The 15,749-nt window shown below is 25.8% G+C and overlaps 2 protein-coding genes across 3 annotated transcripts; both read left to right on the top strand.

Moving 5' to 3' along the window:
- Window positions 1–770: 770 nt before the first annotated feature.
- LOC113559007 (RNA-binding protein 42-like) lies at window positions 771–5,037 on the top strand. Of its 2 annotated transcripts, XM_026964596.1 has the most exons (6): window positions 787–917; window positions 2,120–2,185; window positions 2,861–3,037; window positions 3,170–3,348; window positions 4,127–4,324; window positions 4,908–5,037. In XM_026964596.1, the coding sequence occupies exons 2-6, from the start codon at window positions 2,136–2,138 to the stop codon at window positions 4,979–4,981; spliced, it is 678 nt and encodes a 225-aa protein (XP_026820397.1). In that variant the 5' UTR covers window positions 787–917; window positions 2,120–2,135; the 3' UTR covers window positions 4,982–5,037. The 2 variants fall into 2 exon arrangements, with proteins under 2 accessions (XP_026820396.1, XP_026820397.1); XM_026964595.1 differs by lacking the exon at window positions 2,120–2,185 and having other exon boundaries at window positions 771–917.
- Window positions 5,038–7,186: 2,149 nt separating this feature from the next.
- Window positions 7,187–14,105, top strand: LOC113555742 (alpha-mannosidase 2). The gene is made up of 20 exons (XM_026960264.2): window positions 7,187–7,394; window positions 7,471–7,608; window positions 7,747–7,812; window positions 8,577–8,896; window positions 8,968–9,108; window positions 9,215–9,375; window positions 9,434–9,629; window positions 9,708–9,888; window positions 9,965–10,149; window positions 10,352–10,540; window positions 10,605–10,677; window positions 11,242–11,439; window positions 11,713–11,882; window positions 11,972–12,175; window positions 12,238–12,422; window positions 12,806–12,933; window positions 13,001–13,153; window positions 13,240–13,362; window positions 13,426–13,699; window positions 13,764–14,105. Exons 1-20 carry the CDS (start codon window positions 7,296–7,298, stop codon window positions 13,772–13,774), a joined length of 3,195 nt encoding a protein of 1,064 aa, XP_026816065.1. The 5' UTR covers window positions 7,187–7,295; the 3' UTR covers window positions 13,775–14,105.
- The last annotated feature ends 1,644 nt before the right edge of the window (window positions 14,106–15,749 follow it).

Below are 15,749 nucleotides of genomic sequence, written 5' to 3'. Positions count from 1 at the left end.
TCAATTTTAATATCTTATATCGCACGTGTTCAGCATAAAACCGGAAACAATAACGACTTAGACACCTCTATTAGTTTCTCTAACAAATTAGAAAATATATTGTATTTTAAATTTTTAATAGCATCTGCAGATACTGTGTCCGTGACTTATAAACATATAATATAGATAGGTAGCAAATTTGTATTCAGCAGTTTCGACGCAGTATTACACTAACCTTCAGCAATTAGATCAGTATTTAGATCATTATCTGTGTTTCCTCAAGGAGTTTTCACAAAATTTTAATTTTTAAGTGAATTATGAAACTGTTTAAACTATAATATTTTACTCAATCAAAACTTGCTGAAAAAATATAAAGTCGTAAAAAATCCACAAAGAAAGTTAGATAATGTTCTTACCTTTGAGCTTTACGTAATTAGTGGCGTAAGAAAAAATATTATGTGCGTCTCGTGCAAAAAGGATTATGCCGCAAACGTCTTCCACAACTGAATAATTAATTACCCGACTCTGTCGTCACACAATGTACAATTAAGTTCTGTAAAATTTAAATATTAGTGACTTTATTGGTGCATTTTTTGCTATTACCTCTTAACTAGTGGTAACCTTTGATTTCTATTAACTATAGAAATCAATCTCTGATTCCACCACTCGACCATTGCATGTGCATATATATTTTCACGTCGAATCGTCAGTCGTCACCTAACAACACACGTTATGTAACGTTTTTACGTTGTTTGCTATAGATGAACGTCATGAACATTTGTAACGGCGTGTCCAAGCGTTTTTGAGTGTCGGCTTATCCGGAAACTATGCTGTGGATCCTTGCAAAATCTTAACGGATAGTCTGCCGACGAAACGATGGACAATCATTTACTTTTTTACTGTTACAAATCAGAAAGCTATTTTTTAAGGTACCTAAAGTAAGTTTCATATCAAATAGATCTCAAATTTTTAGTTTATATAAATATATATATATATATATATATATATATGGGATTTTTAGATAAACATATAAACTGAAGGGTCCTGCCAGGTTGTTTAAAATTATTATTATATTATTTTAACATTATCCAGAAGACACCACGATGAGAGGATGACTTCAACTATTTTCTAACAATTTCATTTTATTCTTAATTTTATTAAATTATATAATATGAAAGTTTTTAGTTTGTGCATAATTTGTTTTTTATTAGACATAACTAGTTCTTTATAGTAACTACCTAAACATAGTAATCAACATTTATGTTATGCTAAAATTATAATTGATATTATAGCTGTGACCGTGTGACATGTGTGTAAGTTACCAATATTTTACTATCTAAATTAATAACTTTGCGATTGAAAAATAAACTTTTTTGGAAAAATGAGATAAAATACTATACCATGATAAAAGTATACCTAATATTTATTATATACTTATAATACCCATGTCTACATGTCTACTTCTTATACCGAGTTGCACAAGTGTCTGTTTCATCAAGGGCAGATACAAGTGGGAGGCAATGGGGGAAATTGCCCCCCCCGTTCATAAAAAAAGTATCATACATTTCAACAGTTTTTTTTTTTTTTTAATAGATTATGACCTTTTTTTTAGTTAATAACTATCGAATTGCCCCCCCTCCCCCGTTTAGGACCACTGTATTCGCCATTGTGTTTCATTCGCCTATTTCCTTTATTGTTAGATACCTACAACTATAGAATAATATGTTCTATTTAAATATGTTCAATGCTACAACTAGTGTTATCATTGTTATCCGTTTTCATAAACAGTCGAAATAATAACTTAATGGGACATTAGGACATAATATTCTTTACAGATCACGGCTTAAGATATAATAGTATATCTTAAATCGTGATACAGATTAATAAAATCAAAATGAATGTCTTGATTACCATGGTTATGGTTATTTTCCGTTGTGGTAACTAGTAAATAGGTAGGTACCTAATTAGGGCCATGGATATAATAACAATTATACAATTTAACTGCATCTATGTAAAACAGTTATTAATAATATCATCGTGTTACGTTTTCACTGAATGGTGAATTTCTAGAGACATTTTAATTGTCTAAAAATTTGTTTACTACTTATTCACATACAATTTGTGGTTTTATTTTTTTTAGACAAACATAGCAAATCATGGCTAATCATTTTAAGAAAATGAAACTAATAGAAGAAGAAATGAACAAGTAATTTCCATTCTTAGATATGTATACGGACATATGGTTAAATATTTTTATTTTTCAAACTTGCTTATAGAGTTTTAGAGAGTGATTGGGTTATTTTTAAAAACAAAATTTGCAGCAATACAGAGTATGAAATATATACGAGTATAATAATTAATAAGCAATTAACTAATAACTATATAAACGGCAATGATTTACTTACTCGTATTGTAGATAGATATTTGTATAAAATATATTATAATTTAAATAGGAATACACATATACATATACTTGGATATTAATTATCAAAACACTTTTTTACACTTTATTCATTTTGATCCAGTAATACTAATTATAATTTATAATAAACAATAACTATGTATGTAATTAACACTTTCTAGTTTCTACTTATAAGTACTTATTTAGATTTTAATTAAGTTTTATTTATGAGATGATCATGAAAACATATTTTTTATAAAATTGTATGTCTTAAATCAATGATGTATCTAAAGCTCAATCAAGGAGAGGGGCAGTTTAAAAATGTTAATTCACCTGGAAATACCTACTACAAGGGGCTTCCTCTATAATCCTCTCCCTGTATGCACGTAACGTAATTAACAATCACATTAATTACTACGTAGTACGTACTAAGTATACCTATACATATTTATCTATATTATATTTTAAATGTTTATCTAGATTTGAGAAAGAAATTGGTATAAGCAATAATGTCGATGATAATAATAAAACTAAAAATTGTTTAAAAAAAAAAAAAATTCATTGTCACAATTCTCAACAATTTCCCTTGGATGTTGCTTTGTATAAAGAAATCAATTCACTGTTACAAAATCAATGCGTGTCTACTTTAAGTTCTAAGTAAGACAATATAATTACTTATTTCCTATAATATATGTTAAATTTTTAAGCGAATGTAAACAGTAAACATTCATAATTGGTTGTCAATTTTTGTAAGTACATTTTTACTAAATAGATTATAATTCTGTTTAGGACAAAAAATAAGTCTTCAATAAGTAAAAGTGAATTAAATAGCAAAGCGCACATAGCAATTGCAGCTGCTGGATGTGCATCATCGTCCTCTAAAGTATACAGTAAAAAACAAAAAAAATTCTATCGTAAAGCCGCTGGAAAGGTTTGGTACGATCCAACTTTGGCACAGTGGTCAAATGGTAAGAACAGCTAGTATTACTATTCGTATATTAAAATATTAAATTAATAACAATCATTATTATTTAACTGATAGCTACTATAGGTGCGTTAAGAAAATACTTACGTGCATTATGTATAATAATTAATATTAAATAATAAAATTATAATTAGGTAATAAATGTAAAAATTTCTGGTCACTATTTTTTATTGGGCTCAAAACAAAACTAGTTTCAATTCTCAAATTCTAAATAGTTAATATATTTATGAGAATCACACTTTTTATGAATATACAAATACTTACTTAAAACTTAAACTTTCATTTGATATTCTTTAGTTCATTACTATTATTTTAAGGCTATATATCCATTATCCATGACTCATTGGACATTGGTCATCATCAAATACATAAGCAAATATTATGTTTATGTTTGTACCCACTTGCTGTGACGGATTTAGGGGGATGCTTGGGAGCTGAAGCACTCTTCGTTCCGCGTATTTATATTAAAAATCACTAATAAATCACCAATTTAAAAAAAGTATTATATGTTAAATGTTTATAATTTTTATATTGCTTAATTGTACATAATAAGTACTTTAGGACTATTATTATTAAAAAAATAGCACCCACCATAAAAAAAATCCTAGATCGGCCCATCCTGCCCACTTGTATTTATATAATCGAAAATAATAAATAAATCACTATATACCTTATTATTAGGTAGTAAATACTAGTAAAATATTTGTTTACGCTTACGATAATAACTGCTAAGTAGGATATAATATAAAGTTATCACACAGATGATTTTCGTCTATTTGTGGGAAATTTGGGAAGAGAAGTTAATGATCGTATGTTGAGTATGCCATTTATGCAATATCCTTCATTCATTAAAGCTTATGTAGTGAAAAATCGAGAGACAAGCATGTCGCGTGGTTGCTATGGATTCGTATCGTTTGCAAATTCTGTGGATTATTTACGAGCTATCAAAGAATTACATGGTAATGTATAAAAATAGAAAAATAAAATAACTATAATATCTATGATATAATATTATAATTATAAACTATTCAGTGGTGTAAACAAGAGTTTTGTGAACTGTGCCTATACGCCAGGTGCGCAAACTGAAAAGGGGTGAAAATTTTGCTTCAAAAGTGGTATTAATTCTATATTTATTCTACTTTCAAAACGAAATACTATCGATAAATTTGCCACCTTTAAAGCAAGAAAAGCTAATTTTCAAAGTTTAAAATTTATACTGTAACAATAAATAGTAAATACAAATTGTATACTCAAAAAAAATTAGTAAAAATATTGATTAAAGGTTAAAATAATATCAACATATCAATTTTTTATTGGTAAAAGGATCTTTTGTCAGGTACGCTATAGTGAGTCTTTTTACGCCACTGACTTTTTTTCTGTATATTATTAGGTATACCTACCTACTAAATACTAATTATTACAAACGTCTAAATCAATTATATAAATATACAGTTAATAATTATATTAAATTTAAGTCATTGTTAAGAATAAGAGAAGTTACGTAAAAAATATAGATAATTAAAAAAACGGTTAAAATTTCAGGAAAATATGTCGGAAGTCGCCCAATGAAAATCGAAAAAAGTAATTGGAAAAAAAGAAATACTGACATTGAATAACTTAAAATAGCTACAAAAGTATTAGTTTTTTTCATGATTTCAATATCTACAAAAACTGTCATTTATGTATTATTATATTAATGTATCAATTTTCACTATGTGTCTATGTATAGTGTATACAGTATACATTTAATATATAAAATTATTAATGTACTGCATTATCAATCATTTAATTTTATTGTATAACTACTCGAATAGTCATATATTAGCACAATACATCATACTGCATAGGTATACTCTGCTAGTTGCTACCTATAGTATTAGGTATAAGTACTATGTTATACGGTTACGTCCAGGGACCCCCCCCCCAAAAAAAAAAAAAAAAACTTTTTTCTGCGTACGTCCCTGGTTACGTCTAATTAAAAGTTTAATATATCTATATTTATATAAAAGTTAAACCCTTCCTAAAAAGTAAAAATACTTAATCAGTACCTTTCTTTTTAATTTATATAAAATACATTAATCTTACAATTTATATTAAATAAATACATTATGTATTTATGAAGTATGTACAATAAGTAAATGTGATATTGATAAAGGAAGGACTCAAGAGACGTGGGTGGGAAAATCGTCACGTTGTTAACACTTCAGGTCCAGGACAAATAATACCAATGCGCAGAATATTTACTACAGAGATTATAGAGATAAGTAGATAGAAGAACAGTATATTTATTTATTGATTATATTATATAGGTATATATATATATTAACTCCTGACGGTTATTTAAAAATAAAAATTACACTGTACTAGATATTTTTTAATCTTGTGCTATTAATATCTTTGTTAACACCTAGTCTTTTTATAAAGCAAATTATAAATCTATAAAAATACTCATATTAAAGTAATTATTAAGTAATGCTATAAAATTTGAAAAACATTATTATAATTAGGATTTAGGATCGAAGATAATTAGACATAAAATTATAAATATAAATGAAAAATATGTACCTACTATAATATAGTTAGGTACTATAACCGTCAACAGTGGCGTCACGACCTTATTTTTTGGGGGCAATTCTCCCTAGCTAGGAAATAAGTTGTTAGGTTGTGTAAATATCTTCATATTTAACTATCATTATTGAATAAATAACATGTTGAATTTAAACCAGTGTGATAAATTAGCGTGAATGTATCATATAATAGGCAATAGGCATGCCAATAGACAATAGTTGGAGTATAATGTTATAGTTTATCATGCTAATAGATATTAAATTTTATTCTAGGAGTTAGCTGTCGCCTATCAGCACATGGGTAACAAACTAACAAAACGTAGTATTCTGTAATACACTAATACTGCATTGTTATTATATATATAAAAGGGGAACTATATTATAATTAAAAAAAGATACATATATACATCGGCAGGCTTTAATTTTATGTTTGGGTAGGTGGGTAGCTTCAATATTAATTGTCCCTATGAATAAAATGTTCGTGACGATATTGATGGCCAATGACTAATAAATAGTGTGTTTAATCCTGTTTCAATTATCTGTTTAGCTTTTTATAAGTATCTACCTATTTAATTTCAAGTTATCAAGTAGGTACCTAGGTGGATTAAGCCGTACGTGGTGTAGAAAAAAAAACTAAGTATACAAGGGTGTCTACAGTAAATATTTGTGACTTTGTAAAATACGTACATAAAAAATAAAATACAATATACAACATTTATACAGGTAGAACTTTATAGATCTTAATTGAATATCCATAGTAAAAGTAAAATACTAACATTTCATAAATCATAACAACAATAACAATTAACAATATAATAATCAAAATACAATAACTCTCAATGTCAGTGATACTCTGCAATAATAAATAATAATTAATATTACTCAGCGATAGTAACATAGTATACCTATCAAAATATTAAATGATCGACTAACTTATACTACCTAACTATAAATAATAAATGAATAAAATTAATAAAATAAAAATATGGATTATTATTTATTATTCAACGTTTTCATCAAAATTCACGTCACGATATTGAATATGATAAGAAAAGTGATATAACAAGTAAATAATATGATAAGACATAAGCGGTGAATTTGTGAATAGCGATTGAAAAGTATAAATTCGTTTTTGATTTTCATTTAACAAATAATTAGCCACATTATATAATGTAATATAAAAAACGTATAAATTTCATGAATTGTTATTTATTACTGTAACAATTGTTTTCTGAAACTAGTTTTTTTTTATTATTTACATAGGTTTTATTTTACATTGTAGCACCACCTATTAAAATGTTTATTTAAAATATTGTTGAAAAGTAGTTACATACCATGATTTAAAGAACGCTTAAAAATAAAAATGAACTTTAAAAAAAGGTTTATTTTGTTACTTCTATTTATAGTCTTAATTATATGCTTCATTTTGTATTCTTTTCTGGAGAATCAAAACATTTACTCAGTAAGTTTCAAATAGTTGATAAATTGTTTTATTGTATATTTGTTAAATTTAATTTTTATATGTTATATTTTAGCAGTTTGAAACAGTAAATACACCTGTTTCTTATGTAGAAAAATTACAATTGCAATCAAATAAATTCAATAGACAAAATACAAATAATTTGGAAAACATCGATAAAAATGATGAGCCTGCAGAAACACCTAGTTTAGCCATAGTAAAGTTTAATTATTACAGACCTATAAAATTATATTAAAGCATCTATTAAATATTGTAGCATACCATTTTAGATATTACACTATTGCTTTAATTATATTTTCCAATAATATCTTAACATTTAATTTTATGTTTTCAGTCAACATTACAAAATAACTTTGAAGACACATATTTATCAAGTGGAGTATGTGATCCAAATATTAATGTAAGTTATTTTTATTAATTTTAGGCTTACTTAGTACATGATAAATTCAATATGTTACAAATTAGATTTTGTAAATAATATTTAGGCCATGAAATAGCAATACAAAATGTATTGGTTCTCAAAACTTAGTTACCATTCACAAACAATATACTTATTAAAGTAAGCTGTGTAACCTTAGGGTTAAATTTGTAAAATTAGTGATTTTTTGATTTAAAATATTGACATGATTGTAAAGTCAAGTTTCTCTTGAACACTAATTTAAAGAATTAATGTAAAATATTTAATATATTTTTTAATTTATGCAGTTTTAACATCATTCAATTATTTAAGGTAAATACTAGATACATAAAGAACTAAAGGATACTAAAGGATACATTATTCAAGCTATTTAAAATATTATTATTTAAAATACTTAAAGAAGCCCTTTTGTAAATTTGTAATGCAATAAATATTTTAATGCATTTAGGACTTTTTATCATTACAATCTTTTATTTGATATTTAATAACATATTTATAATCAAAATTTAAATACATCATCGCTGTTGATTATAGTTACAAACAGTAATAGCATTATACTATATCACTAATAATAGTTGAGGAGTGTTTTACTTAGTTAAAATAAGCATGAAATTATTTTAAAATAAATGTTTACTTTTATATTTTTTTAGTATAAATTATAATTAATTTTCCTATATGAATTTAAGAAGTTTAAATTTTGAGTGTTAAATTAAAAATTTAAACTAATTATGAAATTTGATTTTTAGATGTGGGATTTGTATGACAAACTACAATTCGATAATATAGATGGTGGTGCATGGAAACAAGGTTGGGATGTCCAGATATCTGAAGGACGATGGAATGCAAATAATAAGTTAAGGGTATTTGTTGTGCCTCATTCGCATAATGATCCTGGATGGAAACGAACCTTTGAAGAGTACTATCGTATTGATACAAAGAATATATTAGACAATATGGTGACTAAATTATCAGAAGACCGTAGACGCAAGTTCATATGGGCAGAGATGTCATATTTGTCATTGTGGTGGAATGATATTGATGAAAGTACAAAAACTAAAGTGAAGAAGTATAAATTAACATTTTTAACTAAATATTTTAAATACTTTTCTTTATAAAATATGTGCTATATATGTATAGATTGATTGAAAATGGGCAATTGGAAATAGTCACTGGTGGTTGGGTAATGACAGATGAAGCAAACTCCCATTATTCATCAATGATCACTCAACTTACAAATGGACACCAGTGGTTATTGAAAAATTTAAATATTACTGCCAAGTAAGATTTAATATTTTCAGAAGCTATTAATAATTTAATAACATTTTAAATTGCTCTAAAATATTGATAAAAAGATTATTTTAAGTGATTATTATTATTTCTACAGTTATAGCTGGTGTATTGATCCCTTTGGTGTTTCTCCGACTATGCCTTATATTTTGAATAGAATGAAATTTTCAAGTTTGGTCATTCAGCGAACTCATTATTCTATTAAAAAATATTTAGCTAAACAAAAACAATTGGAATTTCGATGGAGACAACATTGGGGTGAATAGACTTACATTATCTATAGATAGCATAATGATTTGTTCTTATTTTAATTTAGACACAGAATGTAATAGTGACAAAAATGAGCTGTTTACCCACATGATGCCATTTTACAATTATGACATTCCTCATACCTGTGGTCCAGATCCAAGTGTTTGTTGTCAATTTGATTTTAAAAGATTTTCAATTTTTGGATTAACGTGTCCTTGGAAAGTATTTCCAGTGCCAATTACTTCATCAAATGTCAACAAAAGGTTAAACATTAAATTTTAAATAAAAATTTGCTTTAACATTTTTTTTAATTAAGATAATATACAATTATTTATTAATAGAGCGTTAATGTTATTGGACCAATATAAAAAAAAAGCAGAGTTGTATAAAACAAATGTATTACTTGTTCCTTTGGGGGATGACTTTAGATATACATCAGCCAGAGAATGGGATTTTCAAATGAACAATTATCAAAAACTATTTGATTATATCAATAGCAATAGTGACTCATTATATGCAGAGGTTACTATTATAAATAAATACAGTTTAGTATTTTTTTTTTTTTATTCTATTAGTTAATTTTTTTTTTAATTATTAGGCATCATTTGGTACATTAAGCGATTATTTCAAAGCTGTACAAGATTCATCTAATTATAAGAATTTTCCAACATTGACTGGTGATTTTTTTACTTATGCGGATAAAGATAAAGATTACTGGAGTGGGTATTTCACTTCCAGACCTTTTTACAAATGTATGGATCGAGAACTTGTTGCTAGATTAAGGTATGTTTATAATATATAAAAATGCACAATGTATCATAGAGATATGACAATCTTACATTAAAATTATATTTGAATATGTTAGATCATTGTAATACACATAGTATAATAATATGTATCATTAATCTATAGATCTAAAATAGTGCCATGAAAATAGAACTTAAGTGTCATTAATTTTGTCTAATATTTATGTTTATTTTTTTAGAGCAACGGAAATTCTATATTCTTTAGTATGGCTTAGTGCACCTTCAAATTTGACTTCCTGGTTATGGAAACCAGATTCTGAGTTGTATAATTATTTACAAGCTGCCAGAAACGCTCATAGTTTGTTTCAGCATCACGATGGAATCACGGGAACAGCAAAAGATGCTGTAGTAAATGACTATGCACGAAAGTAAACTAATATTATTTGTTTATACCATACACATAAATATAAAACACAATTATCATGATTTCAGGATGTTGGATTCATTAACTAATCTAAATCATATCATTCAACACTGTATATATTTTCTGTTAAATCAAGAAAAGGTTTTTCTTTTTATGTATATAAACAAACATACTTATCAGGACCGGATTTAAACTTCTTCAATGTTCTAAACAAGTATATGAAGAGATCCTTCTAAAACTAAAATAATTTTACTTGGCTTAATTTAATATCAAGAAAATCTTTGATAAAATAGCTAGTATCAAAATTTATTTTATTCAATTAGGTAATAAGTTTAATAAGTTTATGATGAAAATTCCATTACAATTATAGAGAATCTTATTAGTGTATAATTATTCTCAATAAATGTCAGAGTAACCATTTACAAAATTGTATTATTCAGATAAATAATAAATAAGTATTTATTTTACTTATGATTTTACTTTGATTATGTCAATCCTAGTTATTTTTTTAAATACATTTATAGATAGGTTCAATTAAAAACGTTTTATATTTGAAAATGTTGAGGTTCAGCAATCAACTTAATATTTGAAGCTTACTGCTCTCATGATTCTTACCTATGTCCGGTTCTGACGCATATTATGTACACTGATGAGTTTGTTAGTTGTTATTTTTTTTAAAAACATAAAATATTTATTTTGCTTTAGGAACAATATGTATTTGATACAAATATTAAATACTTTGATATAGATCGTTCAAGAGTCTATACAAACAGTATTGCACAATATCGTGTTGTACAGTTTGCTAATAATCAAGATTCACAGAGTGTTATTGTGTTCAACCCTTTGACATCAGTCATCAGAAATGAAATTATCACTTTAGTTGTGGCAAGTGAAAATTTAAAGGTTAGTCTTGGGAAATAAGTCTATTTTTGCAATGACAAATGTTCAAAATAAACATAAATGTTCATAATTTAATATTGTTTCATTACAACTTGCATCATTTGATATGGTCTCAGCAAGCTGTTGATTATATATATAAACAACTTGACAGTATAATAATATGCATGTATGTGAAAGAAATAATTTGAATTTAATTACTTATCAAGCATTAGAGGGATATATCATTCAAATATTGTATGGTAATTTAATTTGATTTTATATTTTACAACAATACAGGTAGTTAATTCAGAAGGTGTGGATATTCCATTTCAAGTTGATTCTACCTGTAATCTTCTAGATACACAGTTAATGACACCATGTTTTCAATTACATTTTATTGCTGAATTTGGTCCTTTGGAAATCAAAAAATATACTATCATCAACCTGCCCACAGACATTAGTACCAAGTAAATTAGATATCAACTCTTCATTTTAAGAATTTTTTTGTTTGAGGTATTGAATATTGATATTATATTTTTTTATAAATTTTCAATAGAAAGTATATGTCACTGATCAGTGTTTACAACCCAAAAATCAATGACGTTTTGGATCCTAGGATATATATTAAAACTAGTAATATTGAAGAATTTTCAATTGAAAATCAAAATATTGTTGCATCATTTGGTCAAAATGGTATGTTACAAAATATTACCCTTAAGTCTTCTGGAAAACAATATCCAGTTTCATTAAAATTTGTGCAGTAAGTACATTTACATTGACATGTCATTGAATTTGTTTGAAATGCCACATCATTGTTTTCAGATACAATGCAGCTTATGGTCAAGACATGAGTGGTGCTTATTTATTCATGCCATCAGGGGATGCTGTTGATGCCCATGTCACAGAGAATGAACCTACAATTTATGTGATTAAAGGACATATTTTGTCACAAGTGGTAATTCAGTTTAGTAATGTAAAACACTCGATAATTCTTCGTCATACAAAAGGTAATTTCTCATTGTATATTCTTGATTTTTTTACTACCAAAGTAATAACAAAATAAAAGTCAATATCTTTAACTTATATGAGATAGGTAATCATAAATTCAACACTATATATTTCAAACTGAATAACTCATAGAAATAAATTGTGTTTGAGACTATGCCATGGATTATTGATTACTTCAAATGATTCACGTTCACTATCCATGGAAAGGAATCTGCTGAACTCGCAATGGCCATAAGAATTTAATTTGGCTTTTATAGAATACAATATTTGCATGGCTATTGCATATTTTAAAATAATATAAATAAATATGACCAGATCACTACCATAATATAGTATATATTGTTGAAGAATAATATATTTTAACTAATAATTTTTATATTAGATGCTTATGATGTTGAAATACGAAATTTAGTTGATATTAGACAACAAATGAATTATGAACTTTCAATGAGAGTTACCACAGGGGTAAATAATGATAATGTATTTTACACAGACTTAAACGGATTCCAAGTAATAACAATAGATTTAAGATAAATTTACTTTTACTGTTGATTTATTATAATGTTTTCATTATTAGATGACCAGGAGAAAACATTATAGCAAACTACCAATTCAAGGAAACTTTTATCCAATGTCTAGTGCAATGTATATAGAAGATGACACTACTAGAGTATCATTATTATCAGTCCAACCTTTGGGTGCATCTTCATTATATAATGGTATAATGGAGGTAATATCACTAATATCATATTTTAAATAGATTTTAATTAAATTAAAAAAAAAAAAAATTGTATTTAATTGTAATACGTTTGATAGGTCATACAGGATCGTAGATTGCGACAAGACGACAATCGTGGATTGGGCCAAGGAGTTTTGGATAATGTGCCCACTTTGACATTGTTCAGATTAATCGTTGAAGAAAACATTGGCAACTGTCAAGTAAATATAATTTCTTATAAATGTCAAAGGTGTTCAATTATACTATTTATATATACAATCTAGATGGATGTACCACAACTGACAGCACTCGGTATGACATCAATGTCGACAATGTTGTATCCTCTCGTGCAGTTAATTGATACATCGAGATTTGATCACCTCGAAGATACATATGTTAATAACAAGTTGACATTATTACCAAAAGACGTTCACTTAGTTACTGCTTCGATGATTATTCAGCATGCAGAACCGGCTGTTGGTTTGGTTTTTCATAGAACCCAGACAACTCAATGTTATGGTTTTAAGGAAGCTAATCCGAATGGACGGTCCAAATGCAGTAAGTAATTGTTTTTATTTATTTTATTTTAAAAATATTGTATAATATCATTGGTAACTTGTAGATCGACCTTAAAGCACTTGCATCTTCGACGATTGAAAACATAACTATTTATGAATCTTCACTCTCTTTTGTGCACATTGGACCAAAAGTAAATGTCCTAAAACCACAATTAATGGAACCAATGGAACTAAAAGGATATGTGATAAAGAAGTAAAAACCATTTCAAGCAATCTCATACAATTTTATCTGAAGGCAATGGTTCTCTACAGCTATTATAACTAGAAGGCTATGTGAAATTTAATGCATAAATCTCTTAAGTTAATATTATCCAAATTAATTAATAATAATGTGATATTTAGTGTTTATTGTTATTTGTCAAAATATATTTTGTGAATATTATCAATATTATTATTATTTTAATATAAAGTAAAATTTCCACATAACAAACTTCCTTCTAACAACATATTTTTGAGAACCATAATCAAATTAGAACCAAATTTATTTTATTTAAAACATCTTTTGCATTTTCAGCTTTGTAACATGGAAATACTGTACTTTTTATTTATAAGCATCAAATTATTTTAAGGAAAACATAAACTCCAAGATTGCATTTTTGTTCATTTATAATATTTTTGAATTCTTCTTTTATTGCGATTTTACTAGTAAATTACAAATGGCTTTTTATTAAACAGAGTATTGCACATTGTTGTATTGTTAAAAGTTACAAGATTATTATATATGATGATATACAATATGGTAGGTGCAGACGTATGTAGGACTGACGTATGACTGACACAATATAATAAATTGATATTTGTTGATAATGTACCTCTATTTTACCAATTTATAATAGTTTTTATAAATATGTATAAATAAAAAAAATTGTTTAGTATTATTATACCCACTTGAAAAAAAAATATAGTGAAACAATAATACTAAATATTTATACCATTATTGTTTATGGAATATTATACATAAAATATTTCTATTTGAAGTGACTATAACTATAAATACAAAATAAAACAATGCAGCACACATTTCTACAAAATTAACTACATGAAGATAAATAAAATGATTGAACATGTAAATTTAAATACTTTAAGATATAATCGTATTATTTATTAGAGAACATGAAAAATTAACTATAATTTAAATTATACTTAACATATAATTCAGATTCCCTGCAGGAATTGCTTAATTTCAATCATAAATTTTACAATTCAAAAATGAAGACTTATTTTAAATTTCTCTGACTAAGTTATACAATTTGATTGTGTTACAAAATTAAAGTTAAGTCAACGTATTAAATCATAATTAAAATTTATAAATCAATATTCATAGATATAAAATTAATAAAAAAATCATTTTTTTTTTTTTTTTGTTATTTAAATGGACAATAAATAGATAGGCATTAAAAATTATGTGCCTGTAATGACTATTTTCTTTTTCTGGAACATTTATAAATTAACTATTATTAGAATTGATAAGAATGGACCGTAACATTTATATCATTCAGCAAAATGGAATTAAAAATTGTAGTTCATTACAAAAAATAATTTTGTTTTTTTATCATAATATATATTATATTGTAAGTAAAAATTGTTCAATATAAAAAAAATGTCAAGCGCTAATATTTATATAAATAAACATTTACGGAGTATAGTCAAATTATAATTATAAATATAAAGTATACATATTTTTAACAAAAAAAAAATTAAAATATATATATAAAATAAATATAAAATAAAATTACAAGTATAAAATTGCAAATGTAATTTTAACACAAAAATAGTTTCATAAAACATATTATAATAAATACCAAACAGTCTCCATAAATGAGTAAAAAATGTATAAAAGTTAATAAATATTAGGTTAAATGAGTATTCTATTTCTTTGGAAGACTAGTAACCAATGAAAATAAATTATAAACTGAATTTTAGGATCATTACTCATACCTCTCATTCAATATTCATCTACTAAATGTACTTAAGCAGTTGAGCTACATATATATTATTATAAATTAATAATATAATGTAAGCAACATAAA

The sequence above is a fragment of the Rhopalosiphum maidis genome, chromosome 1, assembly GCF_003676215.2.
Source record: "Rhopalosiphum maidis isolate BTI-1 chromosome 1, ASM367621v3, whole genome shotgun sequence".
NCBI lineage: Eukaryota > Metazoa > Arthropoda > Insecta > Hemiptera > Aphididae > Rhopalosiphum > Rhopalosiphum maidis.
This window is presented reverse-complemented; position numbering and strand designations above follow the sequence as displayed.